General features: G+C 41.1%; 1 protein-coding gene and 1 non-coding gene across 2 annotated transcripts in view; one reads left to right on the forward strand and one right to left on the reverse strand.

Moving 5' to 3' along the window:
• Positions 1–2,135: 2,135 nt before the first annotated feature.
• cep295 (centrosomal protein 295) overlaps positions 2,136–20,696 on the forward strand; it is a 133,198-nt gene continuing 114,637 nt past the window's right edge. The window contains exons 1-7 of the mRNA XM_067986347.1: positions 2,136–2,214; positions 4,940–5,082; positions 6,225–6,343; positions 8,899–9,099; positions 14,884–15,008; positions 16,939–17,032; positions 19,151–19,264. Of these exons, the coding sequence (XP_067842448.1) occupies positions 5,067–5,082; positions 6,225–6,343; positions 8,899–9,099; positions 14,884–15,008; positions 16,939–17,032; positions 19,151–19,264 (669 nt within the window). The 5' untranslated portion in view covers positions 2,136–2,214; positions 4,940–5,066. The remainder of the gene's footprint in view (positions 2,215–4,939; positions 5,083–6,224; positions 6,344–8,898; positions 9,100–14,883; positions 15,009–16,938; positions 17,033–19,150; positions 19,265–20,696) is intronic.
• trnal-caa (transfer RNA leucine (anticodon CAA)) lies at positions 19,564–19,682 on the reverse strand. Its single transcript has 2 exons — positions 19,645–19,682; positions 19,564–19,609 (listed from the first exon to the last, which is right to left on the reverse strand). It is a non-coding gene; the product is annotated as a tRNA-Leu (tRNA).

Genomic DNA, 20,696 nt, shown 5'->3' on the forward strand with positions numbered 1-20,696 from the left:
AAATAACACTTACTTGCTTACATTACGACCTCACGACATCCGAAAATGGTTTACAGCCAACGAAGTACTTTTGAAGTGTAGCCACTGCTGTAACGTAGGAAACACGGCAGCAAGGTCCCACAAACAGCAATGAGATAATGACCAGATAATCAGAAAGGAAACATTCACCTGCATGATAGTGTGCAGCTGGTTGCAAACAAGCTTCACGTTGAAAGAGCTGTATCCTTTAATGCTGACTTATGCCTAATGTAAGGAATCTTACAACACCAGGTTATAGTCCAACTGTTTTATTTGAAAATCACAAGCTTTCGGAGGCTTTCTCCTTCGTCAGGTGAGCAAGTGTGGGATTCCATGGAAGGTTACCGCATTTATATTCAGAGAACAATACCTGGTGATTACAGATAATCTTTCCAACTGCCCGTTGTCAAGGCAATCAAAGTGTTCAGACAGAGTGATGTTACCTACAGGACCACCGAATACACAAACGGCCAGAACAAAAAAGACAGAGAGAGAGAGAGAGAGAGAAACATCCGAAAGGAAGAGAAAGACAGAGAATGACCCGTTGTGTTAAAAACAGATAACTTTTTTTCGCTGGTGGGGTTACGTGTAGCGTGACATGAACCCAAGATCCCGGTTGAGGCCGTCCTCATGGGTGCGGAACTTGGCTATCAATTTCTGTTCGACGATTTTGCGTTGTCGTGTGTCTCGAAGGCCGCCTCGGAGAACGCTTACCCGAAGATCGGTGGCTGAATGTCCCTGACTGCTGAAGTGTTCCCCGACTGGGAGGGAACCCTCCTGTCTGGCGATTGTTGCGCGGTGTCCGTTCATCCGTTGCAGACACTGCAGGTCCTGTTGTGGTATGTGGCATAAGTTTGTGACAGCTTTCTTAAAAGTGAAGCTTCCGCAGTAACTGTTCCTCTATCAAATTCAGGTACGAGCGCTTCTGTCTGCATAATCTGGATTTTCTCTTGCTGTGGTCTATGATCTGAATTCTCTGTCTACAATCTATGATCTAGATTCTCTGCTTCTGTCCTATAATCTGGACTGTCTCTTTCTCTCTGGTCTATGATCTGGATTGTCTCTCTCTCTGGCCTCTGATCTGGGTTTTCTCTCTCTCTGGTCTATGATCTGGATTGTCTGTCTCTGGTCTATGATCTGGATTGTCTCTCTCTCTGGCCTCTGATCTGGGTTTTCTCTCTCTCTGGTCGATGATCTGGATTGTTTGTCTCTGGTCGATGATCTGGATAGTCTCTCTCTCTGGTGTATGATCCGGATTGTCTCTCTCTGATCTATGATCTGGATTGTCTCTCTCTGATCTATGATCTGGATTGTTTCTCTCTCCGGTCTATGATTTGGCCTGTCTCTCTGGTCTATGATTTGGATTGTCTCTCTCTCTCTATGGTCTATGATTTGGCCTGTCTCTCTGGTCTATGATCTGGATTGTCTCTCTCTCTCTCTGGTCTATGATCTGGATTGTCACTCTCTCTGGTCTACGATCTGAATTGTCTATCTCTCTGGTTTATGATCTGGATTGTCTCTCTCTCTCTGGTCTATGATCTGGATTGTCTCTCTCTCTCTGGTCTATGATCTGGATTGTCACTCTCACTGGTCTATGATCTGGATTGTCTCTCTCTCTCTCTGGTCTATGATCTGGATTGTCACTCTCTCAGGTCTACGATCTGAATTGTCTATCTCTCTGGTTTATGATCTGGATTGTCTCTCTCTCTCTGGTCTATGATCTGGATTGTCTCTCTCTCTCTGGTCTATGATCTGGATTGTCACTCTCTCTGGTCTATGATCTGGATTGTCTCTCTCTCTCTCTGGTCTATGATCTGGATTGTCTCTCTCTCTCTCTGGTCTATGATCTGGATTGTCACTCTCTCTGGTCTATGATCTGAATTGTCTCTCTCTCTGGTTTATGATCTGGATTGTCTCTTTCTCTCTGGTCTATGATCTGAATTGTCTCTCTCTCTGGTTTATGATCTGGATTGTCTCTCTCTCTCTCTCTGATCTATGATTTGGACTGTTTCTTGGTCTCCAAGACCTTAGTCCGATCCTCCACTCGCGCGTCTCAGGTTTGCTTGGCGCTCGTTTTAAATTTGCGGAAGTGATGTCACAATGCGCAGTTCGTTATTAAATATCTGCCGGAGAGTGTTGGTCTCGCGCTGTGAACGAACGATCGCTCCGTTTAAACTGGAGAGCGTGCGGATTGAGGTTCGTTAATAACCGACGGATTGTCCGGGTCTGGGCCGCCGCCATGGCTCGGCTAAGGCCCGTTCCAATTTACGGAGCTACTTGCGTCGTGAAGCGCAGGTCCCAGCAAATCCGCCCCGAGTATTCTTTGTTTTTGTTGCTCTTTGTTGATGTAAAACGAGTTGCTGGTTAAAGTTTTTTCTTCTCAGTTTAGTTTGGTGGCGAGTAGAGCCACGTGTCTCTTTCTTTATGCCGATCGTGTGCCGGTGTCGGGATGATGGAGCTCGACGCGACGTACGTTAATAGAATAAAAAATACTAGAAAGAAATGTCCGCCAAGCTCCGTTATCAAATTGAAGATGATCCTTTTGAAAACAGATTACCACCTGATATTTACACATGTGCGGCATAAACCCCTCGCAGCAGCTGATTAACCCTGGTTTTCTGCTGTTATTGATTCCGTTTCAGTCCTATATTGTCAGTGAAGTTCTTCAACAACTCTGATGTTTTAAAACATTTTTAAATGTGATGTTAAAGTTAGATCTTTGAGGGCAAACTGGAATCATATTGCTGCTTACCATTATAAAAAATAAAAACCAGAGAAGAATAAATCGGTTTGGAGTTTCCACCACTAAATTTGATCCAAGTTGTATAAGAACATAATAAGAACATAAGAAATAGGAGCAGGAGTAGGCCAATCGGCCCCTCCAGCCTGCTCTGCCATTCAATAAGATCATGGCTGATCTGATCCTAACCTCAAATCTAAATTCATGTCCAATTTCCTGCCCGCTCCCCGTAACCCCTAATTCCCTTTACTTCTAGGAAACTGTCTATTTCTGTTTTAAATTTATTTAATGATGTAGCTTCCACAGCTTCCTGGGGCAGCAATGTCTTGGATGGTATAAATGTACCTTTATGATTTTTGATAAAATGCACTTGCACTCAGAATTCTCCCCGAATAATGTGCTTTTGGTAGTTTGGTCAATTTGTTGAATACAGAGATCCACCGTTTCAAACCATACTTTTTCTTCATGGATAGAAGTGATTTTATTGTTATAAAATAATTTGATTATTGAAAAGTAGCGTGAAAGAAATTTCTTCAAAAATATGAAGAACATTGACTTCTTTATGCCCTAAACTGGAATTTGATTTGCTATTTAATAATTGATGCATTTAGTGACAACGATAGTGTCTAGAACAGTTTCTGCAGGCAATTCATAGGTAATTGTGCAGAAGTCAGTTTTGATCTTGCACAGTACTTAGTGCTAGCAATCTCTATGGCCTTGATTTTAACCCCTCCCTCGACTAGCGGGAGATGGTTTTGGGGGGGGGGTTATAATATAGGGATTGAGTAACCCGGCTCCGTTCCCAGCAGCTGTAATTTTTATGGTAGTGATTCAGGCCCTGGACGCTGATAAAAGCCATGATGTGGAGATGCCGGTGATGGACTGGGGTGGACAAATGTAAGGAATCTTACAACACCAGGTTATAGTCCAACAGTATTATTTGAAAATCACAAGCTTTCGGAGCTTACCTCCTTCGTCAGGTGAACCTCTCACTCACCTGACGAAGGAGGTAAGCTCCGAAAGCTTGTGATTTTCAAATAAAACTGTTGGACTATAACCTGGTGTTGTAAGATTCCTTACAGCTGTTAAAAGCAGACGAGGACCTACTTAATATGCAAAAGTCACAGCTATATGATGTCACCCGGCCCTGGTCTCTAGGGTGCGATCAGGGGGTTGGGTTCTTCCCCCCCCCCCCCCCCCCCCAACCCCCTGATCGCACCCTAGAGCTTTGCCCTCCCCCGCCCCCCCCCCCAAATGACTGCTGGGGACCGTTCCCACAAGCCCCTGTTTGTGGCCTTTTGCCGCTAAATTCTGCTCCTGCCTACCGGCCAGGCAGTCAATCTGGCCCACTGTCGGGTGGGAGTCTACAGTGATTTATTTAAATAAAGCCCTGCCGTTAAGATTGGCAAGGCCTCGATGGCCCCAGCCGTACCGGGTTCTTTGCCCGTTACCAGGCTCCCCCGCACCCTTCGCGCCGAATAACAGGGTCTGTATCTCTTAACTCCTAACTTGAGTTGGGTGCATGGTGCATGATGCAGGATGCATGCGAAGACAATAACCATGCAATTTAGAAACCTGACTAGGGATTACTTTTACATTACTGTATTTTTATGTCATAATTCTTTACAGTATGTGAACATGTCACTGACTTGATTTTTTTTTCCTTGATATTTTTCAATGCTTGACAATATGAAATGAAAATTTGGTGTATTATTAAGTTTATAGGATATTGGGCAGCAGTAACGAGACTAATGTGGTGGAGTGCTACTTATAAGATGTGAGAATTAAACTTGCGTAGTTTCTGAAGTCAAGATTGAATTGTAGTGGTAATATAGTTTTCATTTTTCTGTTATTATTACTCTAGTGTACTGCTAAACTAGTCAGTCCTGCCTTCCCCACATCAGCTGGAATGACATATATAATTGTGAGCCTACAATGTTTACAACTATCCCTGGGCAGCCTTTGAAGTAAGGGTCAGACCATAGTTGGCCAGGAATACTGATTTACAATCTGTTTAACTTGCCCATGTTATTAAAAAGTGAACCAGGAAGGCAAGAAGAGTGCTTTGGTCCTTTTTTAACTCTAAAAATGTGAACAAAACACGACAGCTGAGGGTTGTGTCTTGGACACCGTGAAGGTATGAGAAAAACATGCTGATCCCTTTTATCTGTGACACTTCAGGTATCTTCTTATCTTGGAAGACTGGTGGACCTGAAGCAAGAAGAAATCCACAGAAAAAACCCCCATGTTCTTCAACCACGTTGCCCCAGGATTTCTGTAATGTGGGTGCATAACGTCTAGACCAAGGATGGTGATGTCCCAAGGTAAAGCAAAGGATGTACTGTTTCCATGGCCGGTAAAGGGCCTTTTATATTGATCTTTTAAGTGAAATTCCAGGAGTCTGGTAGTTAATTCTGATTTCTGCAGACTTGTTGATCCAGATTACCTGTGTTTATGGGTCTGTTGTCAGTTAATGGAAAACCAGATTTGACAGCATAAACGATGGGAGGCAATTCATGGGTGCTGAACTCCTGTATCTGACTTAAAAGATTGAAAAAAAAAGCAGCTCAAATCTCTTATTTTGTAGATGGAAGGGAAGGAGAGAAAAAAAAAAAGTGGTAACCACCCTGGGACAATGGAACATCATAGTGGGATTTGGTAATGTCTGAGGGCTGGTGGTACTATTGCAGGTGATCCAAGAGTAATTGCCAGTGGTAATATATTTAACTTTGTCTAATAATCTTTTATGTTCAATTCATGCAGTAATCAGCACCATAAGTAAACTTCAAAGAAACATAAGTAATGTTTTTGGAGAGTTCGGTAAATTGTATTCATTATCACATAATTTAATCTTGTATCATGAGTTCTCTACTTGTCTGCTTCTAGCTGAGTCTCAAATTATTTTGATTGGATTTCTTCATATCTTTTTAGTTATTTCATTCTTCTATTTTCTCTTAGTACCACGCAGAGATACCATTGTGATACATTTAAACGCCTGGTGCCAGTATGAGATCTGTACCTGCTTAGTGATGAGTGGTTGGTGATAGGTTTCCGGTTCCCTTCTCATCCCAACCCATCCACTGGTTAATCCGGTGACCCGTATGAAGCCAATAGAGACCTGTTTGATCAGATCTTCTGATCAGATGTAGAATTACAGGGTGGTGGAAGTAGTGGTCCTTTTTTGTATAAGGAGTTCAAGTTCTGAATGGAACTTCAGGAATTTGAGACTGAAAGGGTGCATTTGAAGGAGGAGTCCTTTTTTTTTGAAGGGGAAGGCGTCCTTGTTTTCTGGAAAGGGGGAGTGATTGTCCTAGGTATGACTTGGTGTTGTTTCAATTTAAATGCAGCTGATTCACTTTCTTAATGAAGTATTACAATATTAATCTCCATTTGGTAGATAGTAAATGTAAACCTGAAGTTGTTGATTTTAAGGAAACCTATTTCTAAAATTGTTTTTTCCTTACAGACACAAGAAGGATGAAAAGAAAAGTGGCCAAGTTGAGTGGCCTTCGTCTTAGTCCAAATGAAGAGGCACTTTTGATAAAAGAAGAGCATGAGAGGAGGAGAAGGTTAAGAATAAAACAGGTACGGCCAGTGCAGGCACTTCTAATTTATTAGAAATTATTTTAACTGAAAATACTAGAATTCTGCAGCATGTGGTTTTGTGTTTTAACCCAAAGGAATGAAACCATATATCAAGATGTATATCCGTTGTAAGCTTCTATACTGTGGAATGAAAAGCTCTGAAACAAAATGAAATATGTCTGACGAGCTTAGATGATTTCAGCTATGTCATTAACAGAATTGATGCAAAGCTCATAATGCAAAATTATATTTTAACATCAACTATTTCATACTTGTCAGACTTGAAAAGTATTTGTGCTTTACCGTACTATGCTGGTGATATGCTACTTTAAATGTACATTTTAGCAGTCAGTATTTTGTAGTGGCTTGACAGTATTTTGTGATCATAGAAACTTACATTAGAGCATACTTAGACCCCTATCATACTGCATTTTAGAAATGTCCAAAATAAAAAGTTTTTTTTCTTGAGTTTACCCTGGTTTTTTGGGCTCTAAATTTTCCTCTTGGTTTTCCTCCCTGTTTTTAATAAAATAAAAACTGAAACATCCAAAAAAAAATCCAGGTTTTTAAATTGGCAATAAAAACTGACTTTAATGTCCTTGCTTAAAATGTATGACTGTTTACAGTCCTGCTGTTTGACTGTCCACTGGGAGATGCATTGAATTTTTCTCCTTGTGCAAAGATGCTCAGCATTAGTTTAGTGCCCAGTCACAGTGGCATTTGTAAGATTGGTAATTGAGGGATTTCAGGCAAAAGCTTGCAACAATTGTAACTACATTTCAAAAATAATTAATTGGCTGTGAAACACTTTGGGAGATCCTGAGGAAGTGAAAGGTGATATATAATTGTAAATTTGTTCGTTCTTCTCTTCCCCACTATGATACATTACAGTAGAGCTTCAGTGTACTACACTACTGTGCCATCATTCTCTGCATATTAGAGCATCAAACAGCCTGCTCAACTCTGCTTCAGTTTATGTGTGGCCGCTTCAAGTACCTCAACGGTATTGCCGTTTGCTAACAAATGCGAATTAGACAAGCAGACCACTTGGCTCCAAACCCCATTACAGCCTTGGTCCAAACATGAACTAAAGTGCTGAATTCCAAAGGCGAGGCGAGAGTGACTGCCCTTGACATCAAGGCAGCATTTGACTGAGTGTGGCATCAAGGAGCCCTCGCAAAATTGAAGTCAATGGGAATCAGGGGGAAAACTCTCCACTGGTTGGAGTCCTACTTAGCACAAAGGAAGATGGTAGTAGTTGTTGGAAGCCAATCATCTCAGTCCCAGGACATCGCTGTAGGAGTTCCTCAGGGCAGTGTCCTAGGCCCAACCATTTTCAGTTACTTCATCAATGACCTTCCCCCCCCCCCCTCCCCCCGCCATCGTAAGGTCAGAAATGGGGATGTTCGCTGATGAGTGTTCAGTTCCATTCGCAACCCCTCAGGTAATGACTCAGTTCATGCCCGCGTGCAGCAAGACCTGGACAACATCCAGACTTGGGTTGATAAGTGGCAAGTAACATTCGCACCAGACAAGTGCTAGGCAATGACCATCTCCAACAAGAGAGAGTCTAACCACCTCCCCATGACATTCAACGGCATTACCATCGCCAAATCCCCACCATCAACATCCTGGGTGTCACCGTTGACCAGAAACTAAACTGGACCAGCCACGTAAATACTGTGGCTACAAGAGCAGGTCAGAGGCTGGGTATTCTGCAGCGAGTGACTCACCTCCTGACTCCCCAAAACCTTTCCACCATGTACAAGGCACAAGTCAGGAGTGTGATGGAATACTCTCCACTTGCCTGGATGAGTGCAGCTCCAACAACACTCAAGAAGCTTGACACCATCCAGGACAAAGCAGCCTGCATGATTGACACCCCATCCACCACCCTAAACATTCACTCCCTCCATCACCAGTGTGCACTGTGGCTGCAGTGTGTACCATCTACAAGATGCACTGCAGCAACTTGCCAAGACTTCTTCGACAGCACCTCCCAAACCCACGATCTTACCATCTAGAAGGACGAGGGCAGCAGGCACATGAGAATACTACTATCACTTGCACGTTCCCCTCCAAGTCTCACACCATCCTGATTTGGAAAGATATTTTGACCCATTGTCGCTGGGTCAAAATCCTGGAACTCTTTACATAACAGCACTGTGGGAGAACCTTCACTCCACGGACTGCAGCAGTTCAAGAAGGCTGCTCACCACTGCCTTCTCAAGGGCAATTAGGGATGGGCAATAAATGCTGGCCTTGCCAGTGACGCCCACATCCCATGAATGAATTTTTAAAAAAAAGATCAATACTTGAAGGGAAAAAAATTTATAGGGCTATGTGGAAAGAGCGAGGGAATGGGACTAATTGGACAGCTCTTTCAAAGACCCGGCACAGGCACGTTGGGCTGAATGGCCTCCTCTTGTGCTGTACCTACTATGATACTAATAAAATTTTATATCTAGATTGTGGTATTAGAAACTGCATGAAAGCAGGTATGATAGCCAAGGTTGAGACCACTTATTTTAATTCTTTCTCTGGTTATATCACAGGTCAGAGAACAGGAGCGTTCTATTGCTGTGCAAATCCGGGAGGAAGTAAAGCAGCGACGTAATCAACAACTTGAGCAATTGGCAAATGAATTGAAGACTGAATGGCAGAAGGCACAAGTTGAGAAAGCGAAGAGTCTAGAAAAGCTCTACCTCTGTAGTTTAAAGGCAGTGGGTGAGGGGCACAGACAAGCTAAAGAAAATGTGAGTAAATGCTATAATTCTGTCTTGTCATTTCATCTTAACTAAATGTGACCCAAGTAGCCTGTACACATTGGTCAGGTGGCATGTTAATTTTTTCTACCTTCTGAGGGATTGGTGAATATGAATACATATAGTCCAGTAAGAAATTTACTGCAATTTAAAATTAATCGTTAAACTTGGGCGCACTATCCCTTGTACAGCAGAGAATAAAGATGCAAGTTTTGGTTCTTTAGTCCAGCTGGATACATGAGAAAAATGGGTGGGGGGGACCTAAACTGTAACATGGACATTAAATATGTATTATAAGCACTCTTGTTTCACTGCAACCCATCATTCACTGCCACGTGACTGTGCAGGTGATTATGCCAACATTGGTTTGTATTTCGTTACTTACAATACACAAAAGACTGCATTGATTTCCTCCCACGCTTTAAAATCGTTTTTTTTTCACTCCCTTCATATATCTGCATTGCTATTTAACAGCGCATTGCAGCTGAGCGTGATCCTGTCTTCACCCAGCATCCCCATGTATGCAGTTCCTAGCAGGGGCCACTGGATAACCGGAAGGAGTGGGGACACGGGGTGTTTCTCTGCTTATACCCCAAGCCTAGGATACAATTGTAATGTCTGCACTACTGCCTGACTGAGATAATATAATTCAGTACAAAATAGGTAATTAAACCCGGAACCTTTCTGATCTCTGGCTATGCGATGCATTTAAGCACTGACCCATTGGGAGCTTTTTTCAAAATAATTAATTTTTTTAAGGCAACACTCATGCTCATTTTACACATCTGAGGGATTTTTGCTTCATACATACAACCCCAATGCTCTTCAAAAGATCACAGTGTCACATGTTCACTAAGCATTATTTGTTTTTATGCTCATTTTACATTAAAAAGACAGGTACCTTCTAATAATGTAATTATTTAACGATATCAGCTTTGTTCTTGATTAAATTACTCTTTCTTGAACGGTGATTGATTCATCTCTTCTGGGCATGTATGTTCATGCAGCTGGTATGACAGACAAGGTAGCTAAGCAGTCCTGAAGTAAGTGTTTAAAACCCATCAGAGGTTGACCTAGATGATCATATCAATCTCTGCAATTATGAGATAGAATTGGCTGTCTTTTGGAGGCAACATTGGGCCAATTGGAGGCCAATTTTGTCAATGTGGGTCCAACTAGAAAATCATACAACAGCAATTATTTCTGTCAGTTTTCTAAAAGAACTATTCACATTCCTATTTTCCTGCCCATTTACATTGTTTTTCCCAAATATTTATTCACTTTTTTAAAAGCTATTGGATTCTGCTTCCACCACTGTTTCTGGTGGGGCATTCCATGTCCTAGTACTTAAAAAAAAAATCCTGTAAGTCCTGTCTTCGTTCTTTTGGTTATAGTTATTTCACTTCTGGATCCACTTCTGTCTCTGAACCTGGACGCTGGTTCGTGAACGCTCGAAGCTGAATCTACCCTGTCTTCATTTCACCACAAGAGCTCAGACTTTGTCTTTGGACTCTTTCATATCATCTCCTCCCTATCCTGTGTTTACAACCAGGACATGTCTCTCCTAATCTCTGCCATTTCTATGTAACCTGAAATATGTGTCCATTTGCATGCGCATTTTGGCTTCCACTGTGGACCCGAACCAGTTGCTTCTATTCCCCTTTTTTTTCTGTTCTCTCCGGTCTCCTCTCCTTCCTGTCATCCAATTGTGCCACCTTTCATTTCTTCCCTCTTGGGTACTTTGACCCCTCCCCAATCCATACTCTACCCTAACCAATCACTTCTTCTCTGCCTTCCTACTCTCCTGCCGTCTGCATCTTAAATTCCATGTTGAATAAGCCCATAGCCATACTCTGCCTGTTTTGGATTTATCCGAAGGGCCCTTTGAGATGCCTGTTGCTGCTTCCTTATGAGCAGCAACCCCAACTTCCTTGCCGCCTTTTCTCGCTGACCATCCTGCCCAATGTGCTTGCTGGGTGCTAATCTTGCCAATCTCCTTTTCGTCATGCTCATTCCACCCACTACTGCATACCTCGAACTCTGCCAGCGGATCAACAGTCACTGCCTTCTCCGCATTTCCTCACTTGTGAACAAGGTTTTTGCCATCCGTGACGTTATTATGGATGATTGCATTGAAATAAACTTGGCTTACATATGGTGACAACTTGCCACTTACTAAAGCCTCCTTGCCTGGCTATACTTTTCACCACCTGCCCTGTCTGAACTGCCACAAAAATTCAACTTTGTCACATTTACGAACTATCACCATTTTTTTTTTACCCTTTAGCTAGTTTCCTATCCATGTTGCTACATCCTCTTTAATGCTGTGTCATTTAATTTTATCAGAGACTGTTAAGCAGAATCTTTTCAATGCCCGTTGAAAATCCACGTTCACAACATCCATTGCATTTCCTTTATTGACACGCTTCGTTATTTACCCTCCAAGAACTCTTACATTTGACAGATACAATTTGCCTTTTTTACAATTCCTTGTTGGCTATACTTAATTACCTCATCTTCCTAAACAAATATCTGATATTTTTTTTTATGTGGTTGGGTATATTTATCTTTATTCCCCTCCTTTTCAGTTTTTATATTAAATCTAATTGTTATGATCACTGTTTCCTAGATATTCCCCTAGCCTTAAATCCAAAAGGAAAAGCGGCCCAACCGTGGCTAACAAAAGAAATTAAGGATAGTATTAGATCCAAAGAGGAGTCATATAAAGTTGCCAGAAAAAGTAGCAAGCCTGCGGATTGGGAGCAGTTTAGAATTCAGCAAAAAAGGACCAAGAGATTGATTAAGATGGGAAAAATAGAGTATGAGAGTAAACTTGCAAGGACCATTAAAGTGGACTGTAAAAGCTTCTACAAGTATGTAAAAAGAAAAAGATTAGTGAAGACAAATGTAGGTCCCTTAGTCAGAAATGGGAGAATTTATAATGGGGAACAAGGAAATGTCAGAGCAATTAAACAAATACTTTGGTTCTGTCTTCACGGAAGAGGACACAAATAACTTCCCAGAAATGCTAGGGAACCAAGGGACGAGTGAGAAGGAAGAATTAAAGGAAATTAGTATTCGTAAAAAAATAATGCTGGGGAAATTAATGGGATTGAAAGCTGATAAATCCCCAGGGCCTGATAATTTGCATCCCAGAGCACTAAAAGAGGTAGCCATGGAAATAGTGGATGCATTTGTTGTCATCTCCCAAAATTCTATAGACTCTAGAACAGTTCCTACAGATTGGAGGGTGGCAAATGTAACCCCACTATTTAAAAAAAGTAGGGAGAGAGAAAACAAGGAATTACAGACCAGTTAGCCTAAAATCAGTAGTGGGAAAAATGCTAGTCTATTATAAAAGGATGTGATAACAGGACACTTAGAAAATATCAATGGGATTAGACAAAGTCAACATGCATTTATGAAAGGGAAGTCATGTTTGACAAACCTACTGGAGTTTTTTGAGGATGTAACTGGTAGAATAGATAAAGGAGAACCAGTGGATATGGTTTATTTAGATTTTCAGAAGGCCTTTGATAAAATCCCACAAGAGGTTAGTGTGCAAAATTAAAACACATGGGATTGGAGGTAATACACTGGCATGGATTGAAAATTGGTTAACAGACAAGAAACAGAGAATAGGAATAAATGGGTCTTTTTTGGGGTGGCAGGCAGTGACTAGTGGGGTACTGCAGGGATCAGTGCTTGGGCCCCAGCTATTCACAATATATATCAATGATTTAGATGAGGGAATCAAATGTAATATTTCCAAGTTTGCTGACGACACAAAACTAGGTGGGATCGTGAGTTTTGAGGAGGTTTCAAGGCGATTTAGAGAAGTTGAGTGAGTGGGCAAATACATGGCAGACGCAGTATGATGTGGATAAATGTGAAGTTATCCACTTCGGAAGGAAAAACAGAAAGGCAGAGTATTATTTAAATGGTGATAGATTAGGAAATTTGGATGTTCAAAGGGACCTGGGTGTCCTTGTACATCAGTCACTGAAAGTAAACTTGCAGGCACAGCAAGCAGTTAGGAAGGCAAATAGTATGTTGGCCTTCATTGCAAGAGGATTTGAGTACAGGAGCAAGGATGTCTTACTGCAGTTATACAGGGCCTTGGTGAGACCGCACCTGGAGTATTGTGTGCAGTTTAGGTCTCCTTACCTAAGAAAGGATATACTTGCCATTGAGGGAGTGCAGCGAAGGTTCACCAGACTGATTTCTGGGATGGCAGGACTGTCGTATGAGGAGAGATTGGGTCAACTCGGCCTGTATTCACTCGAGTTTAGAAGAATGAGAGGGGATCTCATTGAAACACAAAATTCTGACCGGGCTAGACAGACTGGTTGCAGGGAGGATGTTTTCCCTGGCTGGGGGGGGTCCAGAATGAGGGGTCACAGTCTCAGGATACGCGGTAGGACATTTAGGACTGAGATGAGGAGAAATTTCTTCACTCAGAGATGGTGAACCTGTGGAATTCTCTACCACAGAAGGCTGTGGAGGCCAAGTCACTGAATATATTTAAGAAGGAGCTAGATAGATTTCTAGACACAAAAGGCATCAAGGGGTATGGGGAGAGAGCGGGAATATGGTATTGAGATAGAGGATCAGCCATGATCATATATAATGGCAGAGCAGGCTCGAAGGGCCGAATGGCCTACTCCTGCTCCTATTTTCTATGCTTCTATGTTTCCAAGACTGCCTTTTTATCCTGCAATCTAGAAAGCAGCCTAGATACATTTGTAGCAACCCCTCCCTCTGCCAATTGCATTACTTTTACTCCCATCTATCATTTTGGATAATTAAAGTAATCCATTATTATGGCCCTGTTTCTGTTTTTTTTCCCTTTTAATTTGTCTATATACCTCATCATCTATCTCTTTTCCACTGGTCAGTGGTTTATAATGAACTCCCAGTAGAATGACTCTAATAGAACTATCGATGGCTATTTTATATAATTGTAAACAATTTTACAACACCAAGTTATAGTCCAGCAATTTTATTTTAAATTCACAAGCTTTCGGAGACTTCCTCCTTCCTCAGGTAAATGTTCAGGAGCTCCTTGAAGCCTACGCATTTATACATATAGAACAATACATGGTGTTTACAGACTGCCCCTGCAACTGCCCGTTGCCAAGGCAATCACCGTGTTCAGACAGAGAGGTGTCACCTGCAGAACCCCCGAATACACATTCAACAAAAAAACAAACAGGGAAAAAAAACAGAGAAAAAAAACAGAGAGAGGCAGAAACATCCGGAAGGCAGAGAAAGCCAGCAAATGACCCATTATATTAAAAACAGATAACATTTGTTCGCTGGTGGGGTAACGTGTAGCGTGACATGAACCCAAGATCCCGGTTGAGGCCGTCCTCACGGGTGCGGAACTTGGCTATCAATTTCTGCTCGACGATTTTGCGTTGTCGTGTGTCTCGAAGGCCGCCTTGGAGTACGCTTACCCGAAGGTCGGTGGATGAATGTCCATGACTGCTGAAGTGTTCCCCGACTGGGAGGGAACCCTCCTGTTTGGCGATTGTTGCGCGGTGTCCGTTTTATATTTTATATAACAACAGTTACAACCGTACAAATTTGTTGACATTCTACAGATATTGCCTGTCAGCCATATTTGCAGGTTTTTTAATTCTAAAATTTTAACTACAGAAGTAATAAAATGAAAGCAATATAAGTGATTCACGTAAAATGAATTTCTTTACTATTTCTCAATCGTTGTACAATGTTTACTGACTTTCACCACGTTTTCTCTTTTTTTTGCAGGAACCAGATTTGAAAGCTCAATCGAAACAGATAGCTGTCAACAGAGAAAAAGCTGAGAAGAGGCACAGAGAAGCACTAAGGGAGTTGAAGCAGCAAAGGGAAAAGGAACTTGAAGTCCAAGATAGGTTTGCTATTATATTTATTTGATATGTGGGTCCTACATATTGAAGATCATCGTATCTATTTGTTTGTCAGCTTTTTTATCTGTGATCATTTCAATTTGTCTTTTTCTTCGCATTGGTTATCCATTTGGTTATTTTCTACTTTTATTATTCAACGATTCTATTAGGAAAAACCTTTCTACCTATTAGATTCCATCAAAATACTGCACAATTACATTCTACCAAAAAATATTTATCAAATCATATTTCCTGAAAACGTTTAAGATATAGCTGCCATGACAGATCCTCAACCACCCCACTATTGATCCCTGGAAATAAAACTTAACATGTAACAAATTCATAAATATTCAGTTACTCATTATTGGCTTCAACTTTCTCTCTTCCTCCCTTTTCCCTCTCCCAGTCCTTCCACAAGCAAAATGATGCATCATAATGGACCTCCAAACATTCTGGACTTTTGTCCGGCCTGCGTCTGCTCCTTTCAACAGACAGTCGGAACTTCCCTGGCACATAACTGGGAAAAATCTAGTACAAATTTATTTGCTGGCATCCCAGGGCTACAGTTCCTAGGACCTACTCAAAATTCAACTTGCAGCCATTTCTCCACCTCTTCTCTTCCCCCACCCCTGCATTCTCTTGATCTCTTCTGCCTTTTTTATCGTTTCTATTACCAATTAGTAGACTGGTTTCAGTGGCTCCGAGGATGCGGTTACACTACAGCTGAGACTGATAGCTGCATTTTGGGTTGCAGGACTCTGTTTACACTGCTTGGCTTCTGTTTGGCTGGAACTTTAACTGCCCTGTTTAGGAAATGGCTCTCTCAAAAATTAGAAATGTAAGTGTCTGCAAAGGGAGGTTGGTCATGTTGGTTTACAAAGTGTGTAGAGTTTTCAATGAACACCCTGAGCACTTTGCAAACCTCGGTTTGACATTGTACCGGATTTACACTTAATGACATGTCAAACTGAATTGGTATGAGATGACCGTCCACCCCACCCCATCCAGGGAATCTCCCTGTGCTTTGCTCTGGAGTCAGGTCACCCGTCAAAGTTGAAATTGACTTGCACTAATGCTAACTGTAAGAATATGTGCATCCTAAGAAGACTTGGATCGTCTTGCCTAAATTCGTAATACACTTTCACTGGAATAGTAAATTGGAGTGGTGTTGATTCAAGCAGAAATATCAGGAACAAAATAATTAGAGAGGAAATCTGAGCAGAGATGCAGTGTATTGGTGGAAGAAGTATGGGTAGAGAGTGATTGTATTGGATATAAGTGAACACACATTGATACTAAGGGGAGGGAAGGAACAAATTGCACCAAATTATGTGAGTTGCTGCTAAGGGGAAAATATGTGAAATGAATTGAAATTAAGCGAAAAGTTTGTTTTTAAAAAAAAAAGACAAAAAGCTAAAGCTGGAGAGATTTAAAAAAAAATCTCCATAGTTGACTTGCAGAATAACTAATTAAACTTCGGAATTTTGAACAGTATGTGGTTTTCTCTTCGAAACATCCCTGCTATGACTTGGTATGCAAATCTCTTGCATTGCTGCATTAAACCAGTTACAAGGAGGTTCATTAGGAACTTTTTCTTCCTCCTGAAATTCCTGGCCAATGCCCAGCCCTTCCACACAGCAAAATGAAGTTTGATGTCACACAGGATCAAATCTGTGTCTCCCCACTCTAGGCACAGCACGTTGCCCAGTGCTTTTGTTACTCTTAACTTTGAGACATTTTGTGATGCTGCAATACATGGAAGTTAGAAGAGAAAACAGCACCGTGTAGTATATGATGAAAAATTAATTAAAAAGAACAATCTATATTTAAAAAAACTTCATAGAGTTAAAATTGTGTCTAGCAGTGAATTTAAACTTTTTGTCATCTTGGAATATTGTTTGGATTTTAAAAGATTACATTTTTTTCCACCATGCAGGCGTATTAAAACTCGCAAAAAAGCACTGCTCGTTGAGAAAAAAAGGGCTATAACGATTGCACATCTTCCACCACCTCCGCCAAACCCGATTGCGGTCAGTACTTTTACAGAACACGTCTAGTTCTTGTTTAATTTGGATATGCATTCCAATTTGACACTTCTTCACCAGTCTTTTGTAATCTGCATTATATGCATCCAATTATCAACCAAAGTAATACAAGATAACTTATAACGCAACTATTATAACAAAGACCCTTTTTCAAATGAAAAGTCCAGTCAAAACTGAATCTAGTCAGCAGTAGGTATTGCAGTAGAACGCTGTCATACTTTAAAAAAAAAATCTCTTGATGGTGCTGTAGCAAACTGTTTTCATCCTCTTTAAGGAATCTTACAACACCAGGTTATAGTCCAACAAATTTATTTTAAAATCACAAGCTTTCGGAGATTATCCCCTTCGTCAGATGAATGAGTGAAAAGGTTCTCAAATCGCATATCTTATACTATGTTGGGACAGCATCACACCAATCAAAAGGTGTCGTTGTTATTCAAACATGCCAGTCACGGAGAACAGCACATCCCAGTACACTGGATATACATTGTGTCGATTACACAGGCAGGCAGAAAGAAACTCAAAATGGCAGAGAGAGAGAGAGAATATTAAAAAACATATAATTTTTCAAGGACATTCAGCCACCGATCTTCGGGTAAGCGTTCTCCAAGGCGGCCTTCGAGACACACGACAATGCAAAATCGTCGAGCAGAAGTTGATAGCCAAGTTCCGCACCCATGAGGACGGCCTCAACCGGGATCTTGGGTTCATGTCATGCTACACGTAACCCCACCAGCAAAAAGGGGGAAAAAAATTATATGTTTTTTAATATTCTCTCTCTCTCTCTCTCTCTCTCTCTCTCTCTCTGCCATTTTGAGTTTCTTTCTGCCTGCCTGTGTAATCGACACAATGTATATCCAGTGTACTGGGACGTGCTGTTCTCCGTGACTGGCCTGTTTGAATAACAACGACACCTTTTGATTGGTGTGATACTGTCCCAACATAGTATAAGATATGCGATTTGAGAACCTTTTCACTCATTCATCTGACGAAGGGGATAATCTCCGAAAGCTTGTGATTTTAAAATAAATTTGTTGGACTATAACCTGGTGTTGGAAGATTCCTTACATTTGTCCACCCCAGTCCATCACCGGCATCTCCACATCAACCTCTTTACAAATGGAACTGACTTAAAAATCAGTTCCTTATCAGATTTCCATTGTTCTGAAGAAGGCAGAAGTAAACGACCAATAACTTTGCAGATTCTTAGATGAACTTGTAGGAAGATTTAATTAATTTATTTTTCTCTGCCCTTTTCCTTTCATCCTCCACATGTGATATGAATGAAGTGTTGCCCTCCCACTGAAAAATGAAGAGAAATCCTGCCAATTCGCCAAATGCTTTGATTGTCACTTCAAAAGCTAGGGTGGCCATGTTGATTTTTGCACTTGTGTGTTGGTTGGGGGTGGGTGGGGGGGTAGAATCTCCATTCCTCAAATAGGAAACTGGAGTTTGTGATTTTTTTTTTCTCTTTTTCCAAAATCACCTGAACTACTTAACATTGTGTGTTATCAGAGGGCCTCTAACCCTGATATTTGAATAGCACTCATTGGACTTATAGGGCAGTTTTGGGTGAATGAGCCTTGAAGTTGCAAGGGACTCTACCATAATTCTATGGATATGTTTTTTGCATAACCATAAAATAGATTTTCAGTAAAGTCAATTGTTACAAATTTAAAGTTAGAAAAAATGAGAGGGCATAATGGAGAATAAAAACTGAATGACTGGATGAGTGCAGGTAAGGTGTTTAAACTTTAGGCTAAGATTATAGTTTTTTTTTAATAATCCCTGATGGCTTTATTATTGTAAGTTTTTTCTCCCCCCACCCCCCCCCCCCCCACCCCGCAAATGTTGGATTGCTTGAGCTGAAAACATATAAAACTAGTTGGTCCAGAAATGTGAGTTTCCCTGAACCTGCTGATAGTGAAAATATTAATTGGTACTGTCTACAGCTGATACTGTGAAAGTTAAGTGGTGTGGAACAAACAGATTTTAAATGAAATTAATTTCAATTATCTACTTCATGCTTTTAAAGAAAATTCCTAATTGCATTTATGTATCATTACTGTCTAGAAACAACTTTACATTTTTTTTAAATTATAGGATCTTGAAGTTCCAAAATACCCAGCAGTGAAGATGTATGATATTGACAGCTTCTCTGTCACACACTACCATCTGCCTGAGCCTTATGTGGACAGGGAAATGAACACAAAACAGGTATCTGAATGATTTGAATACAAACAAATGCAGCTTATTAAGTGAGTAGGTACAGCGTAAGAGGAGGCCGTTTGGCCCATCTTGCTTGTGCCAACTCTTTGAAAGAGCTGTCCAATTAGTCCCATTCCCTTGCTCTTTCGACATAGCCCTGCAAATTTTTTCCCTTCAAGTATTGATCTGATTCGCTTTTGTCAGCAAACGGCAATACCGTTGAGTTACTTGAAGCGGCCACATGTAAATTGAAACAGAATTGAGCAGGCTTTTTGACCCTGACGGCATTTGTGTGGATAAAAAGCTAATGCCAGAAGTGGGATTCCAACCCACGCCTCTAGAAAGGGACCAGAATTCACCAACCTTTAGTAAGGTAGGGATAAGCAGTCCTTGAGTCTGGCGCCTTAGACCATTTGGCCATCCTGACAACCAGGCAGTGCAATGCTCCAAAAATGTCCTCCAAAATCTGTACCCTTACTGAGCTGCCTCGCACTGATTCCTCCTATGCAAACACAAAACACACATCATTCACTCTTCTTGCATGACTTATCAGGCAGTGCCAGTCATGAAGTTCACCATCCCTGCAATTAAACCAACATTCATACACCTATTTCTCACTACAACTCGAATTTTACAACCTATCTCTTAACATCATCCTCTCCTACATTTCTGCTTTCTCAACTTGACAAAACACAAGCAGCACAGCTGCATTCAAACATAAGCCATTCAAAAACAAACCACAATCCAACATTCATTCCACTCACCTTAGGAGCATTAATATGTGTATCCTAAATAATGTTCTGCAGTAACTAGTTAGAAAATCTATACAGTTTTTAAAGTAATGGTAACTCTTAAATGGTTTATTCTCCTTGGTCTTTATTTCCAGCTGACATTCGAGGCATGCAGTAGTAATAATGAGAAGAATTCTGGGTGCTGTAGGTAGAAACTCAACCAATGAACGTATTTTACAATAAAGGTGGGGATGGTTAGAAATGGAAAATGAATGTCATCTTGATGCAAGAGTGAATTTACTGTCCACGTTGGCAAGAGTATCCCTCTCACTAATCAAAATGCATAAAGAGGCTGAATTACAGATCAAAGCTAAGTACTTGTTTAGAATATGGATAACTATAATCTTAAGGATTCCTGCTCACACAGTCACTAATAGAAACTAACACTTGGCTGTCTTAGAGTGGCTAGATGACAGTATCCTATATAAGTAAAAATAGAGCCACTAACTGTTAACTTGTTGTATGTGTCTCTTTTCCCCTGTTCAGGATCCAAATGGGGAAGTTCTTTTCCCTTGTGCTACTTTTACATAACACCAGTCCCAATTTGGCTTTGTACATCGCTTGGACTGTAGCATCCTTGATGCCGCATGTCATGGTTAGAAGATTGTCTGGAGGTTCTTTTATTTGACTGCTGCCATTCATTCTAATCT

The sequence above is a fragment of the Heptranchias perlo genome, chromosome 6, assembly GCF_035084215.1.
Source record: "Heptranchias perlo isolate sHepPer1 chromosome 6, sHepPer1.hap1, whole genome shotgun sequence".
In the NCBI taxonomy this organism is placed as follows: Eukaryota; Metazoa; Chordata; class Chondrichthyes; order Hexanchiformes; family Hexanchidae; genus Heptranchias; species Heptranchias perlo.